Here is a 22,460-nt window from a genome sequence, read left to right as displayed (position 1 = left end):
ATATATATATATAATTGATGAGTAGTATTTTTAAAAAAACCTAATTGACTATAAGGCTCCAAAAAATTATAATCAACTAAAATTATTAATTAAAAAATAGAAAAAAATAATATTAAATTATATTTAAATAATGTTTTAATATAAATAATAAGATTTAAATCTCGCTCTAACCCTTAACATCTTACGGCTTAATGACTACGATTGTCAAAACGACTTTTTGTCTGCGAACTGTTTGTGTTCGGCTCTCTAAGCCAACAAGCAAACACAAACACATTTTTTTTGTTCAAAGTATAAACGAGTCGTACACAAACAGTGGTATTTTTTAACGAGCCATACACGAGCTCAGCCTGGGCTCACTTGTGTTTGGATCATTTACACCCCTTGCCGCAACTACTTGTTGTCGTACGTTCTAGCAGGCGGACACCACTCCGACTCCCTCCAGCGCCACAATCACCTGCAACCAGCCACCTTCTAGTACTACTGCAGCTCCTTTTTTTCCCTACCAGGACCTGCAACCCTCTAGTGTTGTTTATGTGTTTTTTTTGCTATTTTATTCTTATTTTGAGGAGTCGTCGTTGTCATTTGACCGTTTGCATGTTTTATATTGTTTTAGTTGAGGAGTCACCGTTGTAACTTTTGAATTAAATAATATATATCCTTCATTTGGTCGTGTTTTGGGTTATCTTTAGTATCAGGGCCTATGTTCAGCATCACTATATTTTTTTATGGACACAAAAATCGTGCTTGCTAACTTTGTAATGTATATCAAGTGACTAGTTCTTATAGATTTAGTGTTTAGAAAATGATCGTTCGAACTTTAAGCTAGTCTACATTTTTCTTATTCGATAACGGGAAATGGCAAATGGATTATTGACGTGTTGTTTTTGTGAATTTGGAATATTTAAGTTACGTTATTTTACTCCTTATGTTCAAATTCATTATATTTCTTTTCAGATTGCAGCTATTTCAGAGCTATCTTCTGAGAGAACAAATGAATCTCCTGACTCGGCTTCAAGAACTAATTTTGATCCTGGATGGAAATCCTTTGACATGAAGGCTGTAGTTTCTGCGACGGAGGATCTTTTATGCTTTGTTTTATCTGTGAAAGGTCAAAGGGTCCGGGTTTTTCTCCTTCGAGACATTATTAAAGTTGCGGATGCCTTTCTTCAAGAGGAAACTTTATCATGCAAAGATGTGACTCAGGAAACAACAAAGTCCAGTCTGGAGGTTTGTGACATCTTGGTTTATTAATTTGTTTATGAAATTTCTGAAGTGATTTAAGGGAAATTTTGCATACATGGCACACTATTCTTATGTATTTATCTATCTCACAGCTCAACTTTCATATTTTTTTTACGTGGCACTTCGGTGACTAAAACCTAATGCATGAAAAGGTTGATTTCACTTTTTAAAGTTGGTAATAGTGTTATTTTTAATGTGGTATTTGAGTACTTTGTGTGTAAATACGAAAGTTTAGTTGTGAGATATGTAAACACATTAGATTATGGAGGCTGTATTTCATGTGTACAACTTGATCACTGTCCTTAAATATAACCTTTTTTTTCTAGCATTAAATTAATTAAAAGCAATCAGTTCTCATCTGTATCATCATGAAAAGGATATTAAAATTCTGATGTTTGCACAGATTAACCTTTGTTTTTTTCTAGTTACCAAGAGATTTTCTTGGTGAAAATTTTTGTGATTTATTCTACCTTGGAGATTTATTCTACCATCATATCCGCATATCCTCAAATCTTTTCTGGCTTGATGTTATATGCTTTGTATGTAGTGTTCAGTCAATGTTCACTTTTTCGGTTATGACATCTACATTGAACACACAATACATTGAAGATTTCGCATTAATTTCACTTGTAACCCTAGTGAGGCTAAAATTATGAAATATTTTTTTGTGCTGCTCCTTTATGGAATCAGTAGGTTCGTTTAAGTATGAGAAGAGAGAGAGAGAATATTTAAGATGAAAAGTAAAATAGAAAAAATTAATCGAATTAGGTTAAAAGTGAAAACCAAATAAAGGTGAATTTTTTAATTTAGATAATTTATTAAATGTGAAATTTAAAAAAGAAAAATTTTGACGGGTAAAATAAATAAAATTACAAAGAGGGCTATAGGTTATTCATAAAAAGTATAGTGCGTCTGCATTGAAGATTCTGTATAGCTGTAAAGCTTTAGGTCCATATAAACAATCTATTCAGAGTTGGAAAGCTGTGAAAAATATCAAGTAGTATGTTTAATAAATGTTTTATGAAAATTCTGAATATTAAGACGATGATAAGCAATTTGTTAAAACAAAATTTTGGTATTTATATTTAAGAATAAATAAGATATTAATAATGTGAGTTATAAGAGAACTTTAATGCATGGTTTTTTTTTTTTAATGAAGTTATGAGAAGGGATGCTATAGACTAAAAGTTGTGAGAATATTTCAATAGCAAATCATGAATTTGCATTATTGTCAGAAAACGAGTACTATACCTCCATTTTTGAGCTTATTTCGAATTAATGAAACGGTACAAAGAGCTTTATATATTTTATATAATTTTATTTATTAATCTTGAGAAAGCATAGGGAAATCCTTGGTATTGAGGTGAGAAGCTATATCTAGATACATTGAAGTTGTTATTCATGCCATTTATGTTAGAGAAGTAACTAGCAGTAGTTGTAGAATTATTAAAGAGTGCTGATCACATTGATGTCTATAATTTCAAGTTGTTCGACTAAATTAAATGTGCATCATGTATTTGTTAGTGGTGTTCTAATTGATCCATTCCATGTTGAGCAAGGCTTGTAATGATTTGTTGATCAAAATCGTTAAGTGGTTAAGTAATTTGTTTTTGTGATCCTTGCAATGCTTTCATGATTAATTTCATGATTGCTACATGAAACTGTAGATAGTGGAATCGAATGAGATGTATTGTGGATTCTATAAAGCGATGGCATTGTTTGAATAAACTGCATGCCATGCAAAGATGTGTGAAGATATTGTGTTCTAACTATATTATTATATGCAAAATATTAATTATTATTTGCAAACAAAAAATGAAAATATACACAAAAATAAATACGAATAACATGTCTTGAAATTCAGTATAATAGTTTACATTGATATATTGTGAAACATACAATACTTGACAAGAGAAGTCTGCAGAGTGTAGTGAATAAACTAAAAACTATAGTTTTTCAATGATTTATGTTATAGGCTTAGTAATAAGGAATGATAAAAGGAGATATATAGAATAACTAAGATAAAAGATGAGAGATCTAGAGGTTTTGATCTGGTTAGATGTTATATAAACAATGATAAGATGGGAATGGTTCTTTGAAAAATTACCTATTAAGGGATTCAAGGAAGGACTTATTTTGAATGAGCATATGAATAATATACTCAAGTATATTATATATTGATGAAAAAAGTGAAGCGGAGTTAGCTTGAAGATGGTGCAGAAGATTAAGCTTTACCTCCAAATGAGCTGCTTAATAAGAGTTAGAGATTTATGAGAGATGTTTTAATAACTTGCTTGGTAAATCTTTTAAACTAAATTCAAAGGAATGAGAGGATGTGACACTGTTCTAGGGTCGTAGAAATTGTATGCAGATCAAAATAAGTGTTGGGAATGTTTGGAGACTGAAACTGTGGAAAAGATCTGAGAATCAGTCTGTATAGGGGGAAAAGGTTCTTATGGTTTTTGTCTAACAGGAAAGACTGCCATGAAACATCAATCAGTGGCACTTTCGATGAGATATGCATGACAGGGAGAATCCACCTGTAGTTCTCTTCAAGATACAGCTTTACAGTTTTAAGGAAAAATTGCGCAACTCCCTGAGAAGCAGAAAACAGAGAAAGAATCACCAAAATAACATAAATCAGAGAAAAATTATCTCAAAACCAGAGCAAAATTATCTCATTTCCCATAATATATTTTTACAAAGACAAAAATATAATTATAATTAAAAATAATGAAAAGTGGGGTCCCAGATAATTGTAATAGTTAATAGTGAGAAATGTCCCGCTGGTGCTCTCTTCATACGGCAAATGCCCCTAGGCGAGGATGCTTCTGCATCACTCCCCCTGAATAAGAGGGGTTTTGTTTTCTTCTCTGATAGCTTCTAGATTCTCACAGTATGAAGACAAACCAATAATGTTAAAGGTAGCATAAATATTAGTCTCTTATTAAATTAGTATTGTATGCATTGTTATTGATATTCTTAACAATCTTGGATAGACTGTCAATTTAGCCTTAAGCTTCCAAATGACCCTACAGAAATCTCTCATTCTTCAATCTGATTCACACCATTTACCTTATTTGAATATCATAATTTTCTTTGACTTATTAGCTTAGTTTTAATTCTTAATCTTCTGTTTGGTAATTTCTATCTTTACCTGCGCATCTAAGTTTTGAATCTCTCTAACTCGAACCTCTGCATCAGTACTAAGCTTCGTAGCTGAAAGTATTGACACTAACTCAATAATGTCAAAGAGTTCCGTCGATACATAATTTCTAAGGAATTGTGACCAATGAACTGACTAGTAAATTGATTTTAGATAAACTCGACTTGAGAAGCATCAAATCTCATTGTTTAATGCTCTTCCCACAAAACATCTAAGGAAAATTCTCAATTTGTGATTACCACTTTTGTCTATCCATCTATCTGTGAGTTTGTCTTCTTTTAATTGAACTGAAATTTTGTTCCCAATTTATCCAACAAATTTTTTCATAAACTGCTCAAAATTTCATAGCCATGTCTGAGATGATGGTTTTGGGTACGCCATGAAGATGTAATATTTTTTTAAAATATAAATGTACAATATGTGAAGCATTTTTCTTCTATCATGATAGTTCGGGATACCCCATGAGGATGCACTATTTTGTTGAATATAAATATACAATATGTGAAGTATTCATCTTCTTGTGGTAAGATAAAATATGTCATTTTGAAGAAGCAATCTATCTCTACCATAACTGAGTCCATACTTCACTGTGTTTGGGACAAACCCACCACAAAGCCAATGCTCACATCTAACAAGGGGTATCCTTGGGTTCTAACCAAATGACATACCCTACACTGCGTAGCATGTCTCTCCACATCTTGTATCAACCTGGACCAATAAAAAATATTCTTCATTAAAGAGAGTGTCTCATTCCTCTCAAAAGGTCATGTAATCCCTCTATTGCGGCACTTCTGCAAGATACTGTCCTTGAATGAACTACCAAGAAGGCACAATCTATTCTTTTGGAATAAATAATAATCTGATATGTGGAACTAAAATAATTCTAAATCTCTTGAAAATACACCTTTTTTACATCATAAATATTTTCGAGCTATTCTAGAATTATATTTTTATTCAATTTGCTTATTTAACCGAATTTTTTCTTTCTATTGTCAGAGAATTGATTTGATCTCGAGGATTTGGCTCGGCTTACAATCTTTCGGGCTAGCCGTGAGTCTGGCACCTTCGCTTTGGGCTGCTCTGTTGATTCAAATGTTATTGAAACCTCAGTTTCACATATTTCTTCTGGACATCCTTACAGCAGTTGTGAGTCATTACAAGCATAGGCTACCTGAATCATTTTGGCTTCGTATATCCAGAATTCTTCATCATTTGGAAGAGGAGTGTGTTTTAAGACAATAATTTAGTCCACAATAATAAAATTGAATTTATAGAATGCGATGAAACAAATTTACAAATTTACAAGATTTTGCTTTAGGGGGGAATAATGTAATACTAAATAGCTTCTTTGATTCTTAGTTATATATATATATATATATACATATATATATATATATATTTAAATGTCCGAAATCTGTATTCCACTTTGTTCAAGTTAAAAAAGTGAATTTTTTTATGTAATGTGAGATATTTTGGTGTTATAAATGTAAAAAGGTAAATTTTAGGTGTTAGATATGTAAATACATAGGAATTGGGCGGTATGTATGTAAATGCCCGAAAAATCTTTGTTTAAAACATACTAATAAATAAAATCAATATTTAATCAGTATTCTCTGTTCCTTAACGCTGATTTTATTTTTATTTTTATTTTATTTTCTAAGGGAATATATTAACTCGTATGTTATTTGTTTTATTTTAATTCTGTAAATTTTTTTTTGAGATAAATGGAATATAATTAAATGAATCAATCATATATTATGCTGTTCAAAGACACATTTAGTCATTATATCTAACATGCAAATCTTATATTTATTTATATGATATTTTAATATTAAGTAGCTATTTTGAGCTTATTTTCTTAACAAAAAAAAATGAAATGGTTAGATAATATTAGTGTTGAATCTTTTCAGGATGTAAAGCCTCGTAATATTTGTGGGTTCACAGGGAGAGGAGCTCTTATTGCGTGTGGACGGCGCATGCATCTCGCGTGCGCCATCCAATGAAATTTAGAAAAAAAAAATAATAATAATAAAGTGGGTTCATTGACATACATTTTTTTGATAAATGAAAAGTTTTTATTGGTCCATCGCACACATCTCTGCGTGCGGTGGGCGGACGCAATAATTTTATCAGGGAGAGAGACCTGTATAAGGAAAGTGCGGAAGGAGAATAGACGTGTGCTCCAAACCTATGTTATGTTAAGTATCCAAGGAGAGTGAGAGTGAGAGTGAGAGTGAGAGAGAGAGGGAGCAAGGAATTTAGAGAAGGTTATGATGTGATTTTCAAGAAAAGCTTGGAAAAAAGGGGTTTTCTCTGGATCCCCTCTCTTTATACTTGTTTTCCCGGAAAATCATTAAAATATGAGTCGTCGAGCTTTAAAATTAGCTTATGTTATCTTAAAAAAAAAGATAGAAAATTTGAATGTCAGGATGTCAATAAATGAGAATGTGACATATGTTCATTTTTACTGTTAATCTTGACTTTTACGTTCTGTCAATTTCAAGGATCACTGGTGGACAAACTTGACAAAATAAGTTGAATTGATCAATTCGCCAAATGACCTCGGCCGATTAGTTCGATGGACTAGTTAGACAGGTCATCTCAACAGTTGGTACAAGACAACTTGCACATCAGTGAGTGAGGCCAGCATATCATCTCAGCAAATTATTACCGTGATGATTTGTATCTTCTGAGCATATGGGCTTATCAGGCCCATTGGATGCACAATTTAGGCTTGCAAAAAGTTTACAGGCCCATTGGATGCACAATTTAGGCTTGCAAAAAAGTTTACTTTTGATATATAGTTAGGCTCATTATTAATACAACATAGAAAAATAAACACATTGGTAATGTTATATTTTTAGATTTATTAATTAATTAGTGTATAATTAGGATTATTAGCCCAGATATACTACACTTAATATAACTATTATATAAACAAATACTAAATACCTAATGGGATTACAATTAAAAATTTTACATATATGCCACACAATTCTTATGCATTTACATTCCTTATTTTTATCACTTCCATCCTATCAATTTATGCAATAAAATAATTTTCAAAGTAAACAATATTGAAATTTTGCACATAAAGTTAAAAATTTGAGTGACGTGTCAACTTTACAGATCAGATATATAAATATAAATAAAATTCATGTTATTTATATAAAAGCTCCGCTGATCTCGGTTTCCCTTTCCATTTTCTTCTAGTAAGTTCCACATCGCCGGCGAAGAGGTCTGTTAAGTATGGCGACGGCTGTGGTCCGACGGCTCTGCAAGGCGGTCGTCTGCATTACCGCCGTGGTGCTCTACTCGTCGCCGGTAATCTCTGGAGCCGTCAGTAAGCAAACTTTCGTGAAGAAGACCGTCGCCGCCCATGAAATCGTTATTTTCTCCAAGTCCTACTGCCCGTAAATTCCCTTTCGCCCTCATTCCTTTAGCTTGATTTTATTATTATTATTGTTTTAATTTGGTTTTGGATTTTATTGTGCCATGATGTATTCGAGTTATTGCTAGTGGTGATTTGGGGTAATATCTAACCTATCGTTCGCGATCTTTCGATTTTGAGGTTGAGAGGGAATGCCTGCAATTGAAATTCGGGCATCGGATAGCGTAATGGTAAATTGATGAATGTTAAGGGCTGTTTGTTTTGCTTAACTTGGATTTAGTGAATCATGTAGATCTGGATTTGGTAAATCTTGACAGGATTAGAACCAGAAAACTTCATATTCTCATAACATAAAAGAAGAGTTGGAAGAAGAGAAAGAATGAAGAAAACATGGCGGCTGGGAAAAATTCCTCAATGAGTTTTAGGATTCATTGCTCCGGAAGTTAGAATTGTAACTATGCAAATAGATGCATAGGATGTAAGCAGCTCAATGGGCGAATTACGTCCAAGGAATTATTTTAGGCAGAACTTGTTATTTCATCCATAGAATCATCCACTTCCAATTGAAGGATATTGTTACTTTAACTAATGAAATGAACGGTCCAATTGTATTAGCTTTGTATCTTTAGCAATAATTGATTGATATTCTCCACTGATTCTGATGTGGGCTATAGCTGGCTAATCCGCAACAATCAATTTATTAATTTTTTACAATTATTAGAGAATCTTATTTACACATTTAAATGAGCACTTCACAATTTAATATCATTTCACTCTTATATGGTTTTTGATAATATTAGGTATTGTCGGCGGGCAAAGTCTGTTTTCAGTGAATTGAAAAAGGCGCCATATGTCGTGGAGCTTGATCAAAGAGGTGTGTTTCTTGTCCTGCTTTTTTTTCCCTGAGATATTTGAAATTGTGAAATTAATTGATGATTATACAAAATGTTTGACATCTTACACTCACCATTATTTTGGTTATGAAAAAATCCTTGAGGATTACAAGTGGGACTCATTAATGTTGGTAGCCATGGTAATTAGGAAATCATTTAGCTTGATTGTTGAATTGCATAGTTGTGGAAATAAGCAAACATTAAGCTCACTTTTTTCATGGCTTTCTTATTTCCATATTATAATATCTAGACAGGAGAGCCTTCTAAATTAGAAATTATAAGACCAGAATCCTCAATGTGTCCTAGTACATCTGTGCACAACTTTTTCTGATTTTGATATCAGGCTAGGAGTAGTGTGCGTTGAAATTGGCAGGTCTGCCTGAGAAGTTGAAACTCATTATCAGTGAATCAGTAAATTAATTTGATGTATTTCCTTCCTAATTCTCTATTTCAATGAATATATTTTTTGTTTTTGTACTCTTTCTATTAATTAAGGCAAGTCAAGTATATTCTAAGCTTAATTATTGAAAACTTAATAGTTTAACCAAGCTAAGTCCAATCCCTGGCCTGCTCAGCTCAGCTTGGCTCAATTACAACTTTAGTTGCTACCCTGTTTCACATGAATTTTTCTTTCTCCCAATTGTTGACTCTTTTTTTCTCTAAGCCCTCTCTCTTTTGAGCATTTTGAAAATCCCAAAAATTTTGTTAAGTCTCTCTTATAGGAACACACACACACACACACTCACATCACATGCATACGTACGTACATACATACACACATACATATCTCTTAACATATTATTCATATGCTCTCTCATAGTAATTTTTTATCCAATCCTCATGGGAATTCACAAATCAGGAGAGAAACTCTATACCCTTTTTCTCTTTTCTAATTTTTTATCTTCCATTCCCTCACATCAAAAGACAGAAACTGAACAAATTCAAAGAACGGGGAAGAAGAAAATCAAGTAGATCTGCATCAAGAACTCATCATCGAATAAGATCTAGATTATTCTTATTGTCTAAGATGTTCAACTTATTCTTTGCAAATCATTTTAAATAATTTATATCCATGTAATCTTAGGCCCACTCATTTCTGTTTTATAATCTTCCAACGCTAATGGAAAATGGTAAATCAGAAAGGCAACACCAAATATTTGAGATAAGGTTGATGAGATGATGGTGATGATCCCCCTTCATCATCAAATTTGCATCAAATCAATTTTCTACATCAATTAAAAATAGAGCCCAATTTCCCAAAGTTAATGTTATTTGGCCCTAGTTTTAATGCTCGCCCAAGCCCTAAAATAGTTTAGGCCATATGAATTTGTCATTTATTAATTTTCATGAATTGCATTGTGCATCTTTGGGCCTCTTGTACTCCTTATGCTCATGCACTTTAGGAGAAATAAACTTATTGGCCAATAGAATTAATTTTGTAAATTAATTGTATTAACCAACTCCTTAAACTAACTAACACAGTAATTAATAACCCATAATTTAGCCATTCTACTTTCCTCATCAACCTTGTCTTCTACGAGCTCGTGGGCAATCCTGTCTTGCTCTGTGCTTATGCACGAAATGCACATGTGCCTCTTGCATTTTTTAACATTCGCGACCCTTCATTTTGCTCTTTTTTGTGATCCTGTCTTCCACGCGCTCAGGAAATGCTCTTGTCTGTGTCGACTTGTTTTCGTGGGTGAGGCATATCCTCACTTCTTGGGCTCCATTGCTCTCACACTGTTAATGTATGTTGACTCATTGTCTAGGTTGCAGCTCTGTTAAACCACTTTTTTCCACTTTTCTTTGACTCTCACATTTCCTTGTTCAAAATATGTTATCCATGTCTCTATTTGGCTACACTTGTCAATTCTCTCTCTCTTCAATCCCATCTCATTCTCCTTTTTCTACCTCTATAGTTGCACTGAACGCTTCAATTGAATTTCTAATTCAATAAGTCATTGTCACTCATTTTGATGGCTAATGTAGCAAACGGATAATGCACCCCTTGTCGCTCAGTCTATTCACTCTATTCACTCTATTCACTCCATTCGATACTTTGCAAAAGTGGTTGGTGGGTGCATTGTTCTAGATTATGTCTTTTCATCTAGACACTTCCCTTTATCTTTTCAACAAGATTTAGGTCGACCTCATATACAGAGCCATTTATATTTTAAGGCAAACATGCATTCATTTCATCTAAAAATGGGATCCATGAACTTGTTTATCCTCCCTTTTTTTTTTTAATTTTTGGTACATTCTCTATGGATTATTCCAACTTATTGAGTTTATTGATGTGTGAGTAGTCTATTGAGTTTATTGACCCTCATCTCTTTATAATAAGGTTTTCTTTAAAATCAAACTACACCGGACTTTTTTCCCATCAATCATGCTATAATAATGACTTTTTAATTCGAATGCTTAAAGGCTCTCTCCATTTTTAATCTTCCAGGAACCATAGTCTGTTTGGATTGCATTTTCTCGGCTTTACTTACATTATTAGACTATTCCACTTATAAATTATTAGAAGTGAACGTTGTTATTGTTCACCTTTTTAGACCTTTTATGGCTAAGGTTTCGGATGAAAATGATGTGTTTTTGTTTGAAAGGAATGTATGAATTGGTTCGTCATATTGTGGTATTGGCAGAAAATAAAATTTGAATGCATCTCTGCATATTGCTTTTTCTGCAAAATCTTTAGGCGCAATTACTTTGATATTTCAAGGCTCATACGGATTTGATGAAACTATGCATCAGGCACATGAGGTGCAGTTAAATTTTATAATCCTTTCCTCCATCAGCACGGCTGTTGCTCCAATGTTAGACCATGTTTGCACTCAGAATTTCAAAACCGATACCACACTTTCCTTGGGACTTGGATCCTATTTTGCCTGTCCCTGCTAATCCATGAAATTGGTCACTACATCAACTGCATGCAACAACAATGATATTGATCCTCTTACTCTTGATAGGCCTCATCTCGCTAAGATTTGTGAATTTATAGATTATCATAATTGTAAATAGCTTCATGATTCATATGGGATCATTTGGAGCATTCAGAGTATTGGCGCACTGATAAATAGGAGGTTTCAAATCTTATTTGTTAAATGGGACAAGAATAAGAATAAAAATCGTCATTGCCCCATGTTCTGCTGCCTTGAAGCAGTGCTTCTCAAATTAGTGTTTTTGTTGTGTTTTTACTCTGAATGATCTTTCATCTTTGGATTTCTGGATAACTTTATTGTGGCATCTGTATTATCCATTTTTCTCTAACAATTTTTATAATTATCGTTATTATACTCGTGCCATCTTTTAGTTATTAAATCATGATTTATAAAAACCATCTTTCTTATTACCAATACATCTTTAAAGCAAAGAAAATTGACTTGTGTAAGATGCATAAACTATGCTTGGGACGTACGTTACAAACATAGAATTGCTTGCGGGATTGTAAAATTATTCAAACTCACGTTTGAATTGATATTGTGAACTTATTAACTTGTTTCATCTGATAAGGATCTTTGGTTGCAACATTATGATGAATAGGGTATGGATTTAAAGGCAAAATATGTTCCTTGTCAATATAGCCTCGTCATATTTTACAATATTAGGATAACTGTCGTATGATGAATGCGATGATTATTGTCTGCCTAGTGCAACTATAATATGTAGTTAGGGATCAAATTATTATTTTGACTTTAACCCATTTTTATTGCACATATTTATTAATATTGTAGTTCAAAAAGTCATATGGTTTAGGATTTCCTTTCTTTAGATTTGGACTACACATGTGATTTTAGGGATGAAGTTATGAAGTGGGTGTGAACGCTGAGGGAGATGGTGAATTGGAAGTCCCTGATGATGGAGTTCCAACTGGAGAATAGGAAGGTGATGCTGAGAGGAAATGCTAGTTTATGCAAAACTATGGTGTTGCTCAAAGCTATGTTCAAGTCGATAAGGGAAGCAAGATTGGGCTACTTGGTGGAGTTGCAGAGCATTGGGAGATTCGAGATTCAGAGTTGTCAGAGTTTCGTGAAGGGGTCCAACAATTTCTACAGCAGTTTACAGATGTCTTCCAACAGCCAAGAGAGTTACCTCCCCCGAGGGAGCATGAACACACTATTACCTTGAAAGAGGATGCTTCCTCCATCAGCGTTGAACCATACGAGTATCCCCAGGTTCAAAATGATGAGATAGAGAAGTTGATTTGAGAGATGCTCAAGGTTGGGATTATCAAGCCTAGTGTGAGTCATTTTTCTAATCATGTCCTTTTGGTGAAGAAAAAAGATGTTAGTTGGAGATTCTATGTGGACTACCGGGTTTTGAGCAAGGAAATGGTGTTGAACAAGTTTTCTATTCCAGTGATTGATGAGTTACTAGATGAGCTTTATAAAGCAGTCATTTTCTTAAAAATTGATCTTAAGTCAGGATACCACTAGATCATGATGAATCTGACGGATGTGCACAAGACAGTGTTCAAGGCACATGAAGGGCTTTATGAGTTCTTAGTGATGTTGTTTGGTTTCACTAACGCCCGACGACATTTCAGTCTCTTATGAAATTTCAACCTAACCTCCGAAAATTTGTCCTGACTTTCTTTGATGGCATTTTGATCTATAATTGTGCAGAGAGAGCATGTGGGGTGGAGTATAGTCCTAGAGACGTTGAGGGAGCATCAATTGTATGTTAACTTGAAGAAATATTCTTTGCATAGTTGTAGTTGGAGTACGGAAGGCATGTGGTGACCAGAATGAGGGTAGTAAAGGATCAATCCAATATTGAGGTTGTGGTTGATTGGCCCTTACCAAGGAGTTTGAAGGAGTTGAGAGGATTCGTGGGTCTCATCGGATACTATGAGAAGTTTGTGAGAGGATATGACACGATATCATGATCACTAACAGAGTAGTTGAAGAAATACAATTTAAAATGTGGGTAAGCAGCCACACAGGCATTTAAAGATATGAAGGTATTAGCACTTTCAGATTTCAGTAAAACATTCGTGTTGGAGACTGATACGTCTAGATACAGATTGGGAGCGGTGATCATGCAGGATCAGCGGTCGATTGCCTACTTCGGTCAGGTTCTTACAGCGAAAGCAACACAAGTAGGTGGAGGAACCCCAATTGACGCCTCTATCGGTATCTTTAGTTATAGATTGGGAAGCCTTGAGACAGGTGAGCGAAAGAAATGAGGAGTTGAGAAAAATGAGAGTCGAGTTACTACAGGACCCGAACAATCATTCAGGATATGCATTAAGAGGACAGTTTTACTGGAGGCAAATTCATGCTACCCACGTAATCAGAGTATATTCCTAGATTATTACAAGAGTTCAATAGCAGAGCGATCGGGGGACTCTCAGAGATGCAGAAGACCTACAGTCGTCTGGCGACAGAGCTTTATTGGATAGGAAATGCGCAGAAAACTTGGAGGACATGTTAGCAAAATGGGATTTTGAGCCAGCGACACATACTTGACCACGACATCAGAAGGGTTACTACAACCATTAGCATTACCGAGGAAGGTTTGGGAAGAAGTGACGATGGATTTTATTGAGGGGTTGTCACGGTCAGCAGAGTTCACGGTGATCATGATGGTCATGAATCACCTAAGTATGCTTTCATTCCCTTACGATATTCCTACACGACGATCTCAGTTGCAGCTGTGTTTATTCAGGAAGTGGTCTGTTTTTACGGGATGTTTGAGTCGATTGGTATCGAATAGGTACAAGGTGTTCCTTAGCCACCTCTGGAGCACTGCATATCATTCCCAAACTGACAGGCAGACGGAGGTGGTCAAAAGGAGTGTGGAGACGTACATGCATTGTTTTGTATTTGATACACCGAAGCTATGGGCTAAGTGGGATTGCATGGACTGAATATTGTTATAAGACTTCGTACCATACCACAACAGAGACAACCTCTTTCAAGATATTGTATGAACGGGATTCACCTCACTTGATATATTATGGGCATAGTGTCACACCGGTATCCAACGTCAATCAGTACTTGGAGGAGGGGGCAGGACACTAACAAAACTCAATGGCTACTTGAAAGGTGCAATTTGAACCAGGTGACATGGTCTACTTGAAACTGAGGTCCTGTCGACAGAAAACATTGGCTAGGAGGAGAAGCGAAAAACTGTCACCACGATACTTTTGGGATTATGAGGTGATGACACGCATTGGGGCAGTGATCCACCGTTTAAAGTTACCACATTCGTCCTCACTACACCCGGTCTTCCATCTATCATAGCTACGACGTGCGATTGGAGATCATACACCCTTGTCTACACTACTGCCAACATTGACGGTGGACTTGGAAGTGCTTCTGGAGCTGCTAGAGGTAGAAGCAGTGCGCCAAGAAGTAGTGGAAGTAAATGAGGTATTGGTTAAGTGAAAAGGACTGCCAGATTATGAAGCAACATGGAGCCTTACAAGGTAATTAACAAGCAATTTTCATCCTTCCACCTTGAGGACAATGTATTGTTTTAGGAGGGGAGTAGTGTTACGCACGTTCCTGGACCGGTCGAAAGCCAAAGCGCCGGCTCGCCACAACAGCTGGCGGGTCGATTTTGTGAGAGAGAAGAAGCGGGGTGGTGCTCTATTGTGGCAAAAAAGGGCAGGGAGCAGGTGGGTCCACGAGATGATTAATTACATACTTAAGGAGGAGAAATTAAAGGAGGTTTGGAGGGAAAGTGAGAAAGGAAAGTTTTTAAATGTTGTGGGAGAATTGTATAAAGGAGGTGAACCTTTTATCTTAAAAATTCATTTTAGTGATCAAATTAACTCTAATTGATTTGAAATTTTTATGGGAAGCTTCTATAACATTAAATTACATTGTGAAATAGTATTTATGTCATTTACATTTATAATTACTCCAAATTAATTTTCTCTTTATTTTTAGGGTTGGTGATTATTTGATTTGTTTTCATCTATATATCGTGGTTTCCCTATTGTTGCTTGTTGATTTTGAGTCTGGAGCGTATCAGTTTGATCGTTATCATTATAACCATTGTTACTTTTGATAATCAAGTATATTTTGTTGAATATGAACATCATTTGTAGAGATCTTATTTTTTTACTCAATTTTCTTGAACTTTGAAGATTCGTCGGCTCGTGTGTTCCAGAAGTTTAAGCAGCTGTATGATTATTATTATAATGATCCATGTTCTATAAATGAGCCTGGGATGTTGTTAATCATTCATCTTTAATTAAGCCTGACCTTATGGATGCATACAAGATTATTTATATGAGATTAGGAATGAGCCTATTGCTGAGAGAGAGATATTTTATTATCTCTATTTTTTTGTTGCATAAATATATTAGTCTGATGTTAATGTTGAAGATTTTTTTCTCTAGATATACACATTTTTTCACTGGTTTCAAAATTATTACATGCTTTCTCTCAGGAAATTTAAGTTGAATGTGTTACTATAACACTTTCTTTCATGTTACTGTCAGATCTTCTTCTATGGTATTAATTAAACAAAGGAAGATTTACAGACATGCCACTCAATTCCTATGTATTTACGTATGTAACACCTAAACTGCAATTTCTACACACATACCACCTTTACTATGAATGACCTTAACCATGAATGAAAATGATGGGTGGTATAAATGTGTAAAACAAAATGATGGATAGTATTTTTTGATGTTTTATGAAAGAGTTGGGTGGTATGAATGTAAAAAACAAAATTCAGGTTTTAAATATGTAAATACAAAAGGAATTGTGTCGTATGTATGTAAATTTCCCATAAATAAAATGTACGATCCATGCAGATTTTTTTTAAGCTAGCCCCCTAGATTTTACTAATTTGTTTAGACTACTGCACATGAAAATGATGGATATAGAAATACATAAGAATTTAGTGCTGCGCATATAAGTTTCCCTATTTATTTCTAGCTGAAAATATGGTTGAAATGTGTGATGAAACTATATTTTTATTATTATTACTTTATTAATTTATATCATTTAACATTTATGATAGATGATGGTGGGGAAATCCAAGATGCATTGTCTACAATTGTTGGAAGACGAACTGTCCCTCAAGTCTTCATTAATGGAAAGCATTTGGGTGGCTCCGATGGTAAAATCAGCCCCCTTCTCATATTATTCTGATTAAGATTTTATTACTATAAATCATTATTTTTTTTTAATATAAATTTTATTTGATTTTTAATGTATTGCACACATCTCAAAGCAAATCTAATGCTGTTGTTTGGAATTATGGCAGACACAGTTGAAGCATATGATAGTGGTAAGCTTGCAAAGATTTTGGGTATCACCAGCAATATCAAAAATGATGATCTTTAATTCACAAACTGATCAAGACACTAGACACCAGGATGCACCGAGACGTGACCCGTGCTTCCTTAATTAAATCAACAGTGAAATCCTCATAATGACTTAACCTACAATAAAACCCAATGCATCCTCATAATGAGCTTAGATAAAGGAGTATTTGGAAAAAATATTACATCAAATCAAATGCATCAAGACTCAAATCACTGTCTGTCACGTGTACGATAATTTAATACACTAAGATAGGTCAGACTGTACATGTGACAGGCAGTGATTGAAGTCCTGATGCATTTTTGTATCAGAACTTCTGATGTAATATTTTCTCAGTATTTTGAGGTCTAGAAGGTTCTCAAGTAAAATATTATATGGGTGTTTGCATAAATACCACCCAACTCTTATGTATTTACATATTAACTATTAAATTTTATTTATTTATATTTATAACACTCAAATCTTCTGTATCATATTAAAGATATTATTATTTTAATTTTAAAGATATTAAAATTATGTGATATGTATGATTATTTTTCTTTTTTATCTTATGTTTTCCATGAAATAAATTGACATGCAGGACCTATTATTCAGCTATTAAAGGTAAATAATAGGATACTATAATCTTATGTGTTATTATATACAAGCAATATCATCTCGCTCTTTAAAAGTTAAAACGGTCGTATTTGGTCTTATTTTTTATTTGATGGAAGACTGCAGTGATATAAATATAAAATGTTAAATTATAATAATTAAATTTAAGTATTAGGTATATAAATATGGGAAGATTTGCATATATGACTTTATATGTACATGTTGAATGCCCATACTTCAAAATTTAAATGAATGCCTTTTACAAACGCAGGAAAGGGTGTGCTTCACTTTTTATTTTATTATGTGATATGAAAATTTTGGGTGATATGAATGTAAATTTTGCATGTTAGATATATAAATAGATAAGCTCTGACTCAATGGTGGGACCATCGGTTATTTTCCAATCCTAAATTTTTAGTAATTTTTTTAGTATCATATAATATATTTAAAAAAAAATTCTTAGATTAAATACATAATAATAAATTAATATTAACTATATTCGTAATTGAATGGTAATATTTATAATAATTTTAAAAAAATACGAGAAAAGTGTTTTAAGACTTGAAATATTTGTCATTCCCTAATGTTTTAAGACTTGAATCTCCTTAAATTCTAGTTTTATCACACTGGTTGGGGCATTTCAAAATACTAAAGTACATTATTACTATTTATATATGTATTTTAAATGGTGCATTTACATGAGTACTATCCAATGCCTATGTTTTATGGGGCATTTATATACTATTTCAAAGTATCTCCTTAAGCCACTTTAATTTTTTAAATTTATTGTCTTTGAGGCCACCTAATGGTCCCCAGTCTCTAACTATATATAGTTTGATGCAATCCATTAGAACCTTGTGTTTTTTTTTTGCATTGCACTTCCAACAGAACATTATTCATAGAAAAAATTATTTCATACGGACACCGCATGCAGAAATATATGTGATGTCCGCTATTCACCATTGATCACAACGAAAATGTATTTTAATAGGCCCATTTTTATTTTATTTTTTAAAACTGTAATCAACGGTGGAGATCAGACAACGCATACATTTCTGCATGTAGTGTCCGTACGAAATAATTTTTCCATTCGTAGGACATGTGCCGTCCATTGAGAAAAAATCAAAGGGGCTACTGCATATATAGCACTTGAAGCATCACTATTTATAAATATATCACCTTTCCATCAATTTTTGAAATTCTTCCTCAAACATCAAAAATCAAGATAAAAACTCAACCCATACTTTCCATCATGAATTGATAGTTCAAAAAATTATCATTAGTGCTAGCTTTATTAAAAGTAATATTTGAAGTGATATGAATGTAAAAATCAGGCTAAAAATTAATAAAAAAAATCTACAATACATTCTTAGCCTTTAAACAGAAAAAAGAGCTTAAAATAATGCTATTTCAACTTTAGAAATAATAGTATATGGTTCATGGGTCAAACCAGCCTCTTGATTACCCTATTTGCTAGGCTTCAATCATGCAATTTATTCATGCAACAAAAAATCCTCAAAATATCCCAAATTAAACTAAACTTCAAACGCAACTTCTATTTTCAAAATATAATGTTTTTTTTTTCCCCTACGGAATATTTTGCAGTTCAAATCCTGAAATAAATTCAATTTAAACATCCTCATTCAAGTCTCATCACTAACACTGCAGCGAATCAAAACAAGTTGCAACATTCGGCATTCAATGGTTTCAAGAGAACTCATATGTTATATAGCCAAATTTGAATAGAATAAACATTCGGGTTAATTACATACATAGCACCTGGAATATTGCAATTTACAAAATTTAGCATATTTTTTAATCACCAAACCTGTATGCCTTGATAAAAACAAAAAAAAAAGGGTCTCCTTGATAAAAACAAAAAAAAATGGGTCGAGTTTCATCATGAATTTTGATATTTGAGTGACAATTTGAAAAATGGATGAAAAAGGGTGCTAGATTTGTAAATAACAATGTTTCGGGTGCTATGTATGCAAACAGCTTAACTTTGTAGTCATTAAAAATATTTTAAGATGAGTGTAATATATATCGTAGTCCCACACATTTGAAACTAATTGCTATAAAATTATGCTAACTGAACAGAGTTATCTCTTGATTTTTGTATAGGCCCCTAACATCACCTGAAGGAAAAGTTCACTAAATTGATAGAACAGCTGTTCGGTTGCATGAATAGTTAAATCTGCTCCCCAACAAAAAAATATTGCAGAATTTGGAATTGCAGCAGAAAACAATAGTATAGCAGAACATATTCTACAACTCTAACTATGTAAATAAGCTCAGAGCTTTGAAAATATACGCTGTTATTTTGCAGAAACTGGAAGGTAGACGCCTTCTGCCGCCAACCAAACGTTGTCCGGTTTCTTTTCTCTGATGCCGCAAACCTTGAAGAGAAACAGAATATTGCTTAGAGATTATAAATCAAAAGGGTGGATTTGCACTCAAATTTCTTATATATTTGCATATCTAACATATTATATGTATGTTTACATCGGGTCAAAATATATGAGTTTATGAAAATGTCAAAATAATCCCCAACTCTTTAAAATTGAGGCTGAAATAGTCCTCTGTGGAGACTATTTCAGCCTATATTAGACATTTTATACAGATTTTGCAACTTAAATGATCCCCTGCAAAGAGTTTGGAGATTATTTTGATACTTCTCTAAAAAAAAATTTAATCCATTCTAAGTTAGTTTTAGTGACATTTTTTTACGTTATTTAAAAAATGGGATACATACAAACCATCCGAAACATTGATATTTACAAATCAACCACCCAAGTGATTTTTTTTGAGCTAGTGAACCTATGTTTTTACGCATGCCATGATCAAATTATTGAGAATTTGATAAAAATGAAAAATATGCGTTGAAGTTTTAACATGAATTTTGATATTCGAGTGAGAATTTGAAAAATGGATGAAAGTAAGTTGTTGATTTGTAAATAGCAAGTTTCAGGTAGTCTTTATGTAATTGACCCTTAAAACATAGGAAGTTATAGAAGATAAATAAATATATAAGAATTATAAGATATGCATGTAAATCTCTCGGAACCAAATACATATATAGAAAAATATAGAAGACTAAAACACGGGAAAAAATTGGAATGAATTATTTACCTCTTGCTGCCCTCCAGCAATTCTGGTATACTTCTTGTCATGGCTGTGTAAATAGCCCCCAGTATCAACATGTTTAAGTCTTATTCTTTGGTCTTGTCTCCATGTCTTCCCATTCCCTTCAATCTCAATCCTGGAGTTCAATTCCATGACAGAAAATAAGTCACTTGGATTCAGAACTCAGCATGGATGAGGAGAAAATAATAATAAGGGGCATTTACATACATACCACTCAATTCCTATGTATTTACATATACACCTTCACTTTACTTTTTTTTACATTCAAACCACGCAAACATTTCATATCACATTTTAAAAAATAAATATTTTAACTTTTAAAAAATGAAATACACCTTTTATGCATAGGTTTATGACTCCAAGATGTATATATATATATATATATATATATATATATATATATGTACAAAAGTGAAGTTTAGGTGCTAGATATGTATATACATAAGAATTAAGTGGCATTTATGTAAATCTTCCTGAATATAAATGATACCCACCGCCAGTAATCTCCAGTATCTGATTGACCATCACCTCCAAAACAGCTTACCTACAATATTTTTTTATTTTTCCATGAGAACATATAAAGCTTGGATCAGCCTAAAAACTCAAAACAGGAACTTGGAAGGGGAAAAAAGTGTAAATTTTTATTTACTTCAGAGTATATAAATAGATTAGTATAGAATTTGGAATTAGTTGGTGTGGGGTTATGAGTAGCTAGAATTTAAACTTCTAATGAAAACTTTGAGAAGAAAATTCAGCAAGCAGGTTATAGGAACAATATAAAGCACACTAATCTTTTCTATAATTCTGATCCAGTTTAAAATGATGCATAATTCTTTGTCATTTGGAACTAACATTGATGAATTAATATAGCTTTTTGGTACCTATGTGATTTTTGGTGAACAAGAAGGCTATCCAAGCATTGGGCCTATCAACCAAGACAAGGATACTTACAATGCATTAACCAATTCATTGGGTTAAGCTACTTTGGGTTAACCCACACATTTGGTTAAGCTGCTTGATCCACATTGGGTAACTCACATGAGATTCTACATTCAGGGTTACAACTTAAAACAAATAAGAAGACAAATTATAAGGCAATATAAGAAGCAAAAAAAATTTTAAAAAAGGGGGCATTTACATACATACCACAAGATTCTTATGTATTTACATGTGTCGCACCTAAACTTTCATATTTACATGCATAGCACTCAAATCTTTAATATCAAATCAAAAATTGCACTAGTGCCACTTTTTAAGAGTGAAATACACCTTTTAATGCATGGTCTAAAGCGCCAAAATATTATGTATGTAAATATCAAAGTTTAGATGTGACATATGTAAAGACATAAGAATTGTGTGCTACATATGTAGCTTTGCCAAAAATAATCAGGTCTGAACTGTTACATGTTTCAAAGAGAAAGCAACCAAAAAACTAGATTTGAATGCTGAAAAAAGGAGAGGCTTTGAACTTTCGTATTGAATTTTGTATTTACAGATATGCCTTCACACGTTAAAAACTTGCATTTCCTCGTGGCAATTTATGAGTGATATTTCTTGATATAACTTTATGAGGAAGATAATTCAGTTGAAGCTTCATTGGAAAACATAGAAAACGTAAATCTATACATAAATTACTGTGTATTCAGGGGAGCAAGAATTATTCATATTAATTAAGAAGATAAAACATTGTTTACACCCGTGCGCGCGCATGCGCGTTTTTTTTTTTTTTTTTG

At 33.2% G+C, this 22,460-nt stretch overlaps 2 protein-coding genes and 1 long non-coding RNA gene across 4 annotated transcripts in view; 2 read left to right on the top strand and 1 right to left on the bottom strand.

Annotated features, from left to right (window-relative positions):
• LOC110027043 (uncharacterized protein slr1919) overlaps positions 1-5,726 on the top strand; it is a 74,231-nt gene extending 68,505 nt beyond the window's left edge. For both annotated transcript variants that reach the window (XM_020728310.1, XM_020728309.1), the window contains 2 exons: positions 955-1,227; positions 5,405-5,726. In XM_020728310.1, the coding sequence (XP_020583969.1) occupies positions 955-1,227; positions 5,405-5,650 (519 nt within the window). In that variant the 3' untranslated portion in view covers positions 5,651-5,726. The remainder of the gene's footprint in view (positions 1-954; positions 1,228-5,404) is intronic.
• A 1,865-nt stretch (positions 5,727-7,591) lies between these two features.
• Positions 7,592-22,460, top strand: part of LOC110027038 (glutaredoxin-C8) — a 16,651-nt gene continuing 1,782 nt past the window's right edge. The window contains exons 1-4 of the mRNA XM_020728302.1: positions 7,592-7,821; positions 8,600-8,673; positions 16,682-16,780; positions 16,928-16,979. Coding sequence (XP_020583961.1) covers positions 7,658-7,821; positions 8,600-8,673; positions 16,682-16,780; positions 16,928-16,979 — 389 coding nt within the window. The 5' untranslated portion in view covers positions 7,592-7,657. The remainder of the gene's footprint in view (positions 7,822-8,599; positions 8,674-16,681; positions 16,781-16,927; positions 16,980-22,460) is intronic.
• LOC110027039 lies at positions 19,715-21,326 on the bottom strand. Its single transcript, XR_002294294.1, has 3 exons — positions 21,222-21,326; positions 20,713-20,842; positions 19,715-19,979 (listed from the first exon to the last, which is right to left on the bottom strand). It is a non-coding gene; the product is annotated as an uncharacterized LOC110027039 (long non-coding RNA).

Source organism: Phalaenopsis equestris, unplaced genomic scaffold (assembly GCF_001263595.1).
Source record: "Phalaenopsis equestris unplaced genomic scaffold, ASM126359v1 Scaffold000413, whole genome shotgun sequence".
Classification (NCBI taxonomy): domain Eukaryota; kingdom Viridiplantae; phylum Streptophyta; class Magnoliopsida; order Asparagales; family Orchidaceae; genus Phalaenopsis; species Phalaenopsis equestris.
The sequence above is the reverse complement of the archived record's forward strand: the minus strand, read 5'-3'. Positions and strand labels throughout refer to the sequence as shown.